Below are 12,790 nucleotides of genomic sequence, written 5' to 3' on the forward strand. Positions count from 1 at the left end.
GAAGCTTTTTGGTCTAGTGGGTCTGATCTTTATCACCGCTGTCGCTCATGGGCCAACTTTGGTTAGTGGGCATGGCCACCCACCTATCAATAATCAGCTGTCATGATGTCACGTGACTGATAGTTGGGCAGGTCCACCCACCAGGGCATTCATACCAGGGAATGTGCTGAGGACGCAGCACCTAGCAGGATTGAACCCCACATATCAGCTGACATCAGCCAATGGTCTGGTGGGTGTGTTTGGCGGGAAATGGCATAATGGGCCTTATTTGGACCCTTTGGCAGGCCAAGACTGACCCATGGTTGAGAGGTTCCATACCCCTTGTTTAGAAGGTAATCATAGTCATGTTGAGAGCAGTAAAAAGATTATACTGCTTCTTAGTGAAATATGGTAGGCTTTCTTAGTTCTGTGCTATTATAAGTACTAAACATGATGTCCTAGGTTTAATCTTTGTATTGTGTTCATGGAGTGTCAACACAAGGGGGCTTGTGAAGAAGGCGCAGCAGAGACTGTACTTTTTGAGAATACTAAGGAAAAACCATCTTCCGCAGAAACTGCTGCTTGCCTTCTATCACTGTGCCATTGAGAGCGTGCTCACTTATGGCTTATGTGTGTGGTACGGAAGTTGTACTACCCAGGACAGGATGGGGTTGTGCAGGGTTGTTAAGGCAGCAGAGAGCATTGTTGGCTGCCCACTCCCCACCTTAGAGCAGATTTATGCCACAAGGTGCCATAGGAAGGCACTGGACATAGTAAAAGATCCATCGCATCCTGGTCACTGTCTCTTCGAGCTCTTGCCGTCGGGACGGAGACACAGGACGCTGAAGACAAGAACGAGCCGTCTTAAGAACAGCTTCTTCTCCAGAGCGATCTCGGCCCTGAATGGGAAGCCCGGACTTTGAAAGTCATCTAATCTCCCTTGCTGTAGTATACTGTATTGTTTAATTAGTGTTTTTATGGAGCAGTCAAGTAATTTCGTTGTCCCCGAAGGGGGCAATGACAATAAATATATTATTATTATTATTATTATTATTATGTATTATTATTATTTACTTTTATACAATAAAAAGTTAGCACAGTAGCTAATGTCAAAAACTATTAAAACTGCCAATGTATTTTGGATAGATCATATAAAGAATGAGAAGCTGCATTAACACAACATTATTTTCTAGACTGTTCAATGAGATTATACCTATATGTTTCTGGTGATGGAAATAAGGTTCTTCTCACTACGGCAACTGCCAGTATCTTTCTATGGGAAAGTGAGGAATGTAAAAGTACACCAGCTAAAGGTTGTGTAATGGGACAGTGGTCACAAATTATTCCTGAAGCATCAGTTGTATTACCATCTGTTGAAGAGAAAGAAACGTCAGTGAGTGTTGACTTCATCCAAAATGAGGTAAACAATAAAATCGGTCTAATTTATATAGATTCAGTAAGCTGTGTATGTAAAATGCATAGTGACCTTTCTGTTATGGGTTGTACAATTCTGGTTATTGTGGAAAGTAGAAGTGCACCAGCTCTATGTACTTCCTGAATTAAGAGGCAAATAAGGTGAGATTTAGGTGAGATTTTCACATGGCCTGGGTTGGATTGAGTCCTTAACAAGGCATCTTGAGTTGGTGGTGCGCAACCCCAAAAGGCACAGTGCATTTGTTACTAGCTACCTTAAGTGAACAGTTTCTTTTAATTTTGAGGCTTCTGTGGGACAAGCATAGTCTATGACAAATCAGTGTCTGGTATCTTGACCCTCACCATATGTGCCTGCAGTAGAGGTGTCTTCATGATTTGTGCACAGGGCAATAGTAAATATCCCCTATCCTATTTATGCCCAGACAACAAAAAATAGGCCTCACTATAATACTGCATGAACACAAAATCTCAATGTAATTTTTGCTTAAATCATCAAGGTGTAAGAAGTGAAAGCTTATGTTTTATATATTCTCTTGCTCTATGTGAATTATACAAACCATGTGGTGAAATGTTAATTGCTTTCAGCTGATTTGACCTTAAAACTTGGCTTGTATATGACTTGTTTAAGAAATCCAAGTAGAGTTATTAAGCATTATTTTGATTCATTTGCAGATGCTGGGGGACTGCTGCTTGTGTTGTTTTGCATTTTATTCTCAGGAGCATTTAATGCTGACATTTTTGGAAATTAAATGGCAAGAGAACAGTTTAAAGATTGCTTGGTAAGATTAAATCATTAATTAAATTTTAATATAGGTTTTTAAGACTTGGTTTTAAAACTTCAATGTTTGCTGCCACATAGTTTGAATAACATGTAGATAGTTGATCAAGAAAAATTCTGCATTAATTAAGGTGTTTTTATATGTGCAGGGATTGAATGTACAGTAGGATTGCAACGTATGCTGAAAAAAGTTGTTGATGTTTTTAAAATTTCCCCATAATATGGAACAGAAATACAAGATTCTTTTGTTTTTCCAAATTGGGATTTGTACCCGAGCCAAATTGAGCATGAAATAGTCCATGCTAAACTGTTCTGTTTTCCAAAGCACTGAATCAGGATTTGAGCTGAGTCATGTGGTTGCTGCATACTGCTAAACTAAACTCTGCCAAAGTTCTCCTGGCCAGACAGGAGGGCAGAGGCTTTGTTCAAGCCTGTTCAAGGTCATGTATCTATGCTTTAGTGTTACAGGGAAACCCGCCAATTAACTTACAGACATCCAGAAATAATGTTTCCTTTTATATTCTTATCTATATGTATTTTTGTTTTATGTAGCTCTTTTCCATTTGTGATACACTGGACACAGCGGACATGTTCTTTGTCTAGTTTGGCTCCCCATTGTAAGCCAATAAAATCAAGAGGTGCTTTGCTTACTGCATTTTCAAATGATGGGCTTGTTCTAGCAATAGGTGTCAACCAGAAGGATTTACAGGTACAAATATTAGTAACATAAAGCAAAAGTGATCTTGTTAATACTGTAAAGAATATTAAGTGTGATGCAGCAAATCAGTCTTCTGGGTTACCTTTATACTTCAGCAAGGGGATAGTAATAAAAACAAGGAATTAGAGAAGGAGTCTGCTGTACTTTTGTATTGTGTTCATTTCATCAGTGCTTCAGATCAGCACATTCAGCAATTGAAGTTATATGTGCTATATATGTTAGATTATTCCAATAAGTTTCTAATGAAAGCTATATATGTGCTGTGAAGTGTTAATTAATCATTATATTTTATGTTGCTTGGTTTGCATGCAGTTTAACCATTCTTTCTTTTGTCTTTTTTTTTTTTTTAAAAAAAATATTCAGGCAACTCAGATTTTGTTTATGAGCACAGCAAATTTCATTGCTGTTTCTGGTAGCCTTAAAGGTTGTGGTAGTAAGAAACACAAAATTCAGTCAAAGTTTATAAGGTTAGTATAGTATTTTTCAGAATTTTTTTTAAAATCATATTTGGATAGCTGGATACTGATGTCTGAAGGTGATATTTGTTCTTTTGTTTTAGATCCTATTGGATTTCTGACATGAGCTGGACTCATGATAGCCTTTTTTTGGCTTGCATGTTAAAACGTGGGTCACTGATCTTAATGACTTGTTTGGGTGAATTGCTTACTTTAGTAACATATGGTTGCTCTGTAGAATTTGGACCAGCAGAATTTATTCCTCTACATCCACTAATAACATACAGGTGAGACAGTTGTAATGTGGTTTATTAAATTCATTTGCTCATATCTTTCTTTCTTTCGTTCATTTCTTCTCTTTTAAATGTTTCACCTTTCAAATAATTTTTGCTTTTTCTGTGTCTTTCTTCTCAATATCTTGTTTCTCATTCATAGTTCTCTCCTATTTCTTATAATGGCTTTTCCTGCTGAACAAATGACATTTTCATCATGTAAGTACAAATTATTTAAGCCACTATTAGGATCATTTATTTATTTTTAAGCATGACTGTACTGAGTGGAGTTGATGAGGGTTGTAGTCCAAAACATTTCAAGGGCACCAGATTGGCAACTGTTGTGCTAGTGTAGGAGAAGATATTAATCTGAGCTGGATTGTCCCCATAAAACTTTTGTGTTACATTGTTTAGTCATGTCCGACTCTTCGTGACCCCATGGACCAGGCACTCCTGTCTTCCACTGCCTCCCGCAGTTTGGTCAGACTCATGTTGGTAGCTTCAAGAACACTGTCCAACCATCTCATCCTCTGTCGTCCCATTCTCCTTGTGCCCTCAATCTTTCCCAACATCAGGGTCTTTTGTGTTACAGAACTGCTTTTACTTTACTTTTCTGATAATTTAGTATTTTATCTGTTAGATCACAGAACTCTTTGATGCAAGATCTGAATCATTCTAATGATTCATCAGCCTCTGAAGGGGATCTAATGAGGCAGAGATTTTCTGTAGCATCACATCCAAGTTTACCCTTCTTCATTGCCTCTGATGGGTATATAATCACCGTTCTTAAATTTTATGATGGTTTCTCACCCTCGGCATATATGAGGTCTTTGCTGCTTGATTCAGCCCAGAGGCTTGAAAAACTGCACCACAGCTTGATTAAATCTAAGGTATTGTTTCATTTGGTTTTCTACTGCAACATAGGTTTAATAGTATAGTTCTCAGATGCTTGCCTGGAATTGGTTCTACCCATTATTAATTGGTCACATTAGGATAATACAGTTATTCACCTGGAATTGGTTCTAGACATTATTAATTGGTCACATTAGGATAATTCACTTATTCCATGGTTAAATACTTACATTGCTTTAGCCTACTCAGTGTTGAGAAGGAAAGTTAATTTTAGGTTTCTGTTCAGAATGAGGTGTTTGAATCTCTTCAATTGTGTGATGTGAAATAAAGCACCCACAATGTTCACACTAGCCAGCATATCTGCCAAGATAATTGTCCAATGCCCTTCTCAAAATAACACCAGAAGCAAGCTTGGTAAGAGCAAGAGAGAAGGGTTTTTCAGTAATGACATCCAAGCAAATCAATGCCGCCACACACACACACACAATCTCAATAATAATCTTAAGTCTTTAACAGTTTCTGTTTTTGCATTCTTATCTGCTGGTTGTCTTGTATACATTTATTGATATTTTGCTAAGATGTTTCCAACAAGTTCCTCTTTCCTGATCCTGTCAAATCATTCTCTGCGTATGTACTGAGAAATAAGACAAAATTTCCAATTATAAGTGTATAAAATTGCAGTCTGTATTTATAAACATCTTAGATATTAAATATAGATTAGGCTGTTTTTACTGCCCAGCAAGTCCATCTTAATCATGTTCTTTTAAAAGTTTCATTTCTTGACATATTTTTTGTGATCCATCTGCCCTGTCAGCTTCAGCATCACATTCATCAGTATCTTTCAGATGTTCAGAATATAAAAATAGGATAATAAAACTATCATGTTGTTTCCCACAGTCCAAGGAGAAAAGGCTGCCATTGCAATCACTGTCCTCCTTAAAAGCTAATCTATTACAACACAATCAAAGTCAGAGCTCTGCTTTCTCTACCATTCCAAAATTTCTGCAAGAAGAGGAGGAAACAGTAGAGCTAAATGGAGAAGTAACACACTTGCAGGTATTCAAGTTTCCTTTGATGCTAGTTTCTTGATATAATGCAACATGAATTAGAATAATAGTATATAACACATATATTTGTTCTTCTGATCTGCATCGATGTCAGCTCTGTTGCATGGAAGACATCTTTTTAAAAAAAAAAATCCTGATATGATACCTATAATAATAAAAGAAGGTTCTCACTACCTCCATATATGTGCTTATAAGCCAATTTATGACTTGGGACTCCTAGCTTGGCTTGTGATAGCAATTTCACTTTTGTTCTAAGTACAAATATGCCCTTTATTTTCTTGAATGCATGTCAAACCATTATATACTTCACATCACCAACAAGACAAGAAACCTACCCTTCACCTCATTTTGAGTTATCAGCCTCCATCTCATATAATTGATTTATCTTGTTAATTGATGGGTATTATGGAATAATAGCTATTGTAGCCATCTGAATTATGCTCAGGATTACACCCATTGAAATTAATAGATCTGTCATGTCCATTAATTTTAATTGGTCTACTCTAAGTAGAACTACTGTGAGATGCAACCATGGATCCCTTATATGTTCACAAAGCAAATACTAATGGCTAGGGTGCAAACAGTTCCCCATTCCATGGCAAAGTCTGTAATGTGGAACTGTATGTGCCCCAGACACTGGGATTGCTTTGTTCTGGTGAAATGATTGCAGTTGTTTTGAGTTTGGTTTGTCATGTATCTGCAGCCTAGCTGTTAAGGTTTAGTTTGCATTGGGAAAAATCTTTGGATCCTCATCCATCTCTATACAATGCAAGACATGTCAAAAGGCACCATAACAATAGCCTGGATTATACGTTAAGTTTTACATTGAGTGACACAGCTCCACATATTTATTGCACAACTAGTACCTGTGAAACAGTTCCCAGAACAATTATGTGGGGTTCTTCTTTATATAAATGTGTGATAAAATTTCACATGTATCAGATAATGAGTAATGTTATCTTCAATTTAGGATTATGAAGAAGAATCAGATTGCGACAAGTTGTTTCAGAGTCATTCCTTTATTTTGGGAAGCCAAAAAGGAGATACTTTTGTAACTGATGAAGGCCAGTTGGAATTTGCATCCATGTTTGACACCATTCACGCAATGGATGCAACAGGAGAAGAAGATGACACAGCTTTGGAACTGAACCATATCCAAAAAAATCTAATTGCAGCTTGGAGAGTAGGGATTTCAAGAAACATGCAAGAAAGAGACACTTTGTTAAATTGTACCATACGTTGCATTATATACTTTTTTAACATTCTCCAGTATCCAAAACTTAATGTTGCACATTTAGATCACCCTGTCCGGAATTGTACCTGGATACAGTCAGTGTTAAAATGTTTCCAGCAATTTTTGTCTCTTCTAAGTTGGGATGGTAAGCATAGACAAATTCTGGGACATTTGATGAAGCTCACATTGCAAACCCTAAAGCTGATGCTTGTGGAACAACAAAACCAACTGTTCTCCAATAATCTTTTGGGAGGCTTCTCTCTGCTGAAGATGGTTACTCATTTTTTAAATGGCAAGAACGCACCTCAGTATGAGATACTTCCAGGAGCCCCGGATGTTAATAATCAGGTGGAGTTTGATTCCATAATTGTGTCTGTGTTTCAAGCTATAGATTGGAGCAGCCACCAACATTTCTGTGCATTGAATTACATACTGAAGCTCTCTCCTCCAGCTGTAAACCTGTCCAGTAATTCAGAAAAGAGGTATTTATTATCTGTTTGAAAACTTATTTTTTATAATTTGTAATTGTATTTATATATTTTTAAAAATTTGTCTTGAATGAAAGAAATAAACATTATTGGCTTACTTGAATTCTGAACAAAATAAGAAGACTGCAATGGCCAGATTTTTTTTTTTAAAAGGTAAGGTATTTTAGGTGTGGCTTACATGTACCAATCAAATATAACATTTTTTTTTAACAATTGGTCTTCATGCTGTGTTATAACTCTCCCCTCATCTCATTCAAAGCTGCTGCTCAAAAGAATCCGTGTTCATCCTTTATTGGGCTCAGAATTAGTTCCATGGTTCTTTGGATCACAACCATTGTGCTGTGTTGCATAAAATGGGAGTTTCAAAATATATTATTTCCTTTGTTTATTCAGTTTCTTTCCTACTCCTTTCCAGGGTCTTGGGTAGCTATTGCAATTAAAATAAAGCACCCAATCAAATTAAAAGATATCGCATACAGTATGTGCTAGTCATTGACTGCCATTCTAAGAGGGATAGTTCTAAAGCTTTTTTGTGACATTGTGTGATATTAGACTTTGCTGGATTTCTAAGGTATGGGAGAGGAGTTTTTTCTTAGGATCTTAAAAGTTCTTACTTAGGCCTAAATGGTCAAAGCGAAAATTCAAAAAGTTGCACCCACCGTACATATGCCATTACAGTATTAATTATTACTTGGATAATAGCTTCCTTATCTGGCTTTTAGTTAAATAGGCTTCAGTTGACAGTGGTATCCAACCTTACAAGAGATTACTTTATGGTTAAGGAAAAATGTTGCAGATACAATGTAATTAATGTTTAAGTAGACTTTTTGTGTGTCCTTTACATAAACATTAACACCTCAGAAATCCACATTCTATATAAGTTTAGTGTTATTGAGTTAATAAGTTGCTTTGTAACTTTTATCTATCTTGATCATAGTAAATTTATGTACAGTATATTTAGCAGGGAAATCTTGGGAGTTAATTTTTTCACCACAACTAGTAATAATAAATTCAACAGAAGGTAAATAAAAGTAGTGATAATTGTGATAATGCACTGAAGTATCTGATAGGCTTAATTCACTGATTTACTATCTTAATTCACTGATAAGTGGATTAAAACATAATCTGAAGTTTTAAGGCATTATTTCCTAGCATATTAGCATCACTAATTTTCTCTGATCTGACTTTTGCTGTAAATATTTTATTCTTTTTCAACTTCAGGGTAATTGTAATGTGGCAATTGTTATATAAGCATGTTCTTTGGTACTGGACACAGTTAAGGAGAAAAGCACATAAGTCAAGCAAGCCAGTAACTGAAATACAAATTACGTATGAAGGACCAACCGTTGAAGCACTGGCAAGTCATACACAGGCAATTTTACAGTCTTCGGGAGAAAGATTAGAACGAATACTGAAACTCAACTCTGTGATTGGTTAGTATCATGCAGAACACTGTGATCAGTTGATTTTTGTAACAGTGGACAATTTCCTGAGCTTCAATTTTGATACTATTCTTCTGCAATAATAATGAGTGGGACAAAAAGTCAGCTCCATATTTTATTAATTTTGTAATTGCACATATGTTTCAGTATGTCAATTAAATTAGCATTTAGAGTTTGCTTAGCCAATAGCTGGGAAGCATTACATTGTTGTGATACATAACGGAAGTGACCTTCCATTTTGAACCTTCAGATGGTTTATCCTGGTTGGGTGAAGATGTCCATGCTGATTGAAGACGCAATAATTTTACTTATCTTAAAGAAAGCAATTTAGATTTTACTGACATTAACAGTTATTGTCCAGTATCAAGTTTCTTAGCAAGGTACTTGAAAAGGTGGTGGCATTTCAAGTCTAGAGAGAGTGGCATGATACTGAATTCTTCATTCTGTTTCAGCTCAGTTTGCAGCTGCCTCCATCACCCTAGTGTGTCCCTTTTGGTTCTCCTGGAACCAATGATTTTCAATACCATTGACCATTGTATGCTTCTGAGTTGCTTTGCCAGAGTAAGAGTTGGGGCAAGGATGTTACAATGCTCTGATCCATTCTGGGGGAGCATGTCCAGAAGGTGGTGCTGGAAGACTTCTCTGCCCCTTAGCTGCAGGTGTTTTTTTATCTTGCTCCTTAAACATTTTAACATCTGCATAAAACTGCTTGGAAGGGTCACCTGGTGTTTGTGCCAAGCTGTTGCTATTATGCAAATGACACACCGCTATGACATGTTTTAGTGAACTAATCCTGGGGAGGTTGTGTAATCCCTGAATTGATTTCTGGAGGCAGTTCTGATTTCAATAAGGGTAAATAAGATGAATCTTAATAAAGATTGTATTTTACTTTTTCTTTAGCTTTTATTTGTAGTTTACACATTTTATTGTAATTATTTTACCTGTTGCTAGAAACTGCTTGGTAGGGACATTGTCCCAAACATTTCTAATTAACTAATAAACCTAATTAATTAAAAACATGTCTAATTAATAAATAACAAAATTTCTGGTCTAGAAACCTGACAATTTAAAATTTGTTTCCTTTCTCCAAAAGTATCCTGTGCTTGTAATAATATGTTTTACAGTCTGCAGCTGAAGGTAGCATTGAACATTGTGGCAGTTTTATGATGCTTTTTTCTTCATCCAACTCCCTTGCCAACTCTGCCTACCCCTCACCAAATCCTCCACCCTCTTGGATCTTGCCAAACCCACCTACTCCCTTTAGAGCTCTTCAGACCACTCTCCCCTCCCCTCCAGCTCCCTTGGAAGAGTTCCTCTGCAGCTCACTGGGGCCTTCATGCTACATCCATTTCTCTCTTCTCTTTCATCCACACCCTCCGGTGCGGAGGCTGAAATGCTGTCATCACTGTGAGGTGGACAGCAGCAGAGTAGGATAGTTGCTTGGGAGCTGCCGTAGACTATCCTGAATATTCCTCCCTGGATTGCTTGTCCGTTTGATTCTTTCTCTCTTCCACCTTGCGACAAGACACTCTCCAATGCTGCTGTCATGGTCCAGCAGCTCTCAGTAGTCTGACATCACATTAGTTAGCAGCAGCGTCCCTCAGCAGTCAAGTGAACAGCTGTGTGACAACAGCCTTACTCTTTTACTGTATGTTAAGAAATGTATTGACTATTGGCTGAAATTTATTTATTTAGGTGAGGAGCAATTTCTAATAGGGTCTTATAAAGAATCAGTGGAGGCATGGGAGAGAGCTCTTCAAGAAATAAAAGGAAAAGGTAAGGTAATAAGAAACTCTAAGCTTATTCTCATTGGAAAAGTGTTCTAGAGAAAGCGTAATAAATTGTGCAGTGGACATTTATTTTCTTCTATACATTGGCATAAACGTATGGAAGAAAATTTCTATACATTTTAAAACCTAAAACGGTCGTTTTTAGAAACCTGCCTTTTTCATAAGTCTACTGAGTGGCAACTCCTCTGCCAAGCCCTCTGCTTAGAGAACACCATTCCCAAAGAGGTTTGCCTGGCATACACATTAACATCCCTTTGGGGTCAAGTGAAGACCTTTCTGTTCTCTCCAGCCTTCAGTTAGTAATATATTCCTACTGCTGGAGTTTTTAGTTTGTTGATTCTTATATTAATCATGCTTAGATGTTTGGGAAAGATGGATTTTTGCTTTTAGGTTTGATCGCTTTTAGTCTAGTTGATTGTTGGTACTTTTATATTTGTATAATAATAACAACAACAGCAACAACAATAACAATAATAATTTATTATTTATACCCCGCCCATCTGGCTGAGTTTCCCCAGCCACTCTGGGCGGCTCCCAATCAAGTGTTAAAAACAGTACAGCATTAAATATTAAAAACTTCCCTGAACAGGGCTGCCTTCAGATGTATTTTAAAGATAGGATAGCTGCTTATTTCCTTCATATCTGAAGGGAGGGTGTTCCACAGGGTGGACGCCACTACTGAGAAGGCCCTCTGTCTGGTTCCCTGTAACCTCACTTCTCTCAATGAGGGAACTGCCAGAAGGCCCTCGGCACTGGATCTCAGTGTCCGGGCTGAACGATGGAGGTAGAGACTCTCCTTCAGGTATACAGGACCAAGGTATACGTAATCTGTTGCTAAAGAATTCTTTGTGCTTCTTGTAAGTTGCCTAGAGACCTTGGTATAAGATGACAAGTGAGTCAAAACATTTGTATCTTTTTGAAAAATGGCAACCCTAGTTTACAGTGTTAAGAGTAGAACTGGGAAGATTCATATTCAAATGTCCACTCAACCACAAAGCTTCATATGTGATGTTTATCACCTTAGCATTCATTACAGAGTTGTTGTTTGGAGAGGGATCCCACATACACCATTCTGAGCTTCTTGGAGGAAGGCTGGGATATAAATGCAATAAATTAAAGCAAATGTTAGGTTTGACCATTGCATTTCTTCTGTCACAGTAACTGGAGAACCTTCACCTTTTCAACTTCTCTTTGCTTTGTGTCTTTTGAAGTACTGGAGTTGAAGAGCATTATTCAAACAATATGGACCCATTCCTGTTTGAATTACTGTTAACAGTAACCATGAAAAAGTTGGTTTTGGTCCTGTATAATCCTATTCACCTTATTTGTTCCTTCTGTATGTGATAGTACATCTGTGGGTGGTTGAGGAGAGCTTAGTACACTCATATAGGTTGGGTTTATTTTTCATTACATCCCCAGGGTTTATATTTTTAACTGGATAATTATTTTGCTTTTTAATACAGGAGGCAAGAGAATACCTTTTCTTCAAACTCGATATTATCTTGCTATATTATATTGCCATCTATATCACTACAATGTAAATGAGGCTCAGGGTCTGTGCGATCATCTAGTGAGCGAGCTTCTAAAACGAACTCAAATATCTGAAAGGAATGATGTGTCAGGTATGCGAATGTGGAATATCCTAGTATAGTTAAATGAATGATGTGTAACATAATTTGTCATTTTATCCCATTATTTAAAACTGTAACATTATTGCAATAGAGTGGTATTTTTCTTGTTTTATAGTGATTATAGAATTTATATTTAAGACTTGACTAAGCATCTGTTAGTTGCTTAATTTTTAAAAGTCCCTTTAAGAATCCTTTATCTATTTTAAATATATATTTCCCTCAGAATTGTAGAAGTATGGTGACAAACAGCTGTCTTTTATAGTTAGCAAGCTGGTTAAAAGATCAGATTTTAAAGTCCCATTAGTTTGAATGAGATATTGTCCTTCAAGCTTAATATCTGGCTGTGATTTAATAACACTATAGTTTGGTGTAATCAAGTACAGTGTAACGTTGCAATCATATATGCACTTTTTTGAAAGTAAGTCCTGTTGGGCTTAGTGGGACTTGTACCTCAGTAAATAAATGTAAGATTGCACAGTTAATCAGGTTTTATTGTTATTGAATTCTTACTAAAGGAATTCTACAGAGTGAAGCTTATGTATGAGTTGTCATCATGCAGGAAGGCAAAGTTGATGTACAAAAGAGGCTTCTAGGGTTTTATTTTGGAAAGACCAAAGAATTCTTTCAGCACAATATGTAATGTACCTTTG

The 12,790-nt window shown here is 36.8% G+C and overlaps 1 protein-coding gene across 9 annotated transcripts in view; it reads left to right on the top strand.

The window, feature by feature from the left end:
- CPLANE1 (ciliogenesis and planar polarity effector complex subunit 1) overlaps window positions 1-12,790 on the top strand; it is a 52,712-nt gene that overhangs the window by 3,420 nt on the left and 36,502 nt on the right. For 7 of the 9 annotated variants that reach the window (XM_083402569.1, XM_083402572.1, XM_083402574.1 and 4 more), the window contains exons 5-15: window positions 1,173-1,399; window positions 2,086-2,192; window positions 2,744-2,900; window positions 3,273-3,376; window positions 3,469-3,651; window positions 4,277-4,526; window positions 5,386-5,544; window positions 6,526-7,271; window positions 8,499-8,710; window positions 10,415-10,495; window positions 11,973-12,131. In XM_083402569.1, coding sequence (XP_083258695.1) covers window positions 1,173-1,399; window positions 2,086-2,192; window positions 2,744-2,900; window positions 3,273-3,376; window positions 3,469-3,651; window positions 4,277-4,526; window positions 5,386-5,544; window positions 6,526-7,271; window positions 8,499-8,710; window positions 10,415-10,495; window positions 11,973-12,131 — 2,385 coding nt within the window. Of the gene's footprint in view, window positions 1-1,172; window positions 1,400-2,085; window positions 2,193-2,743; window positions 2,901-3,272; window positions 3,377-3,468; window positions 3,652-3,799; window positions 3,856-4,276; window positions 4,527-5,385; window positions 5,545-6,525; window positions 7,272-8,498; window positions 8,711-10,414; window positions 10,496-11,972; window positions 12,132-12,790 lie in introns of all 9 variants that reach the window. The other 2 variants (XM_083402575.1, XM_083402576.1) reach the window with 2 other exon arrangements.

The sequence above is a fragment of the Podarcis tiliguerta genome (genome assembly GCF_965153285.1).
Source record: "Podarcis tiliguerta genome assembly, chromosome: 11".
In the NCBI taxonomy this organism is placed as follows: Eukaryota; Metazoa; Chordata; class Lepidosauria; order Squamata; family Lacertidae; genus Podarcis; species Podarcis tiliguerta.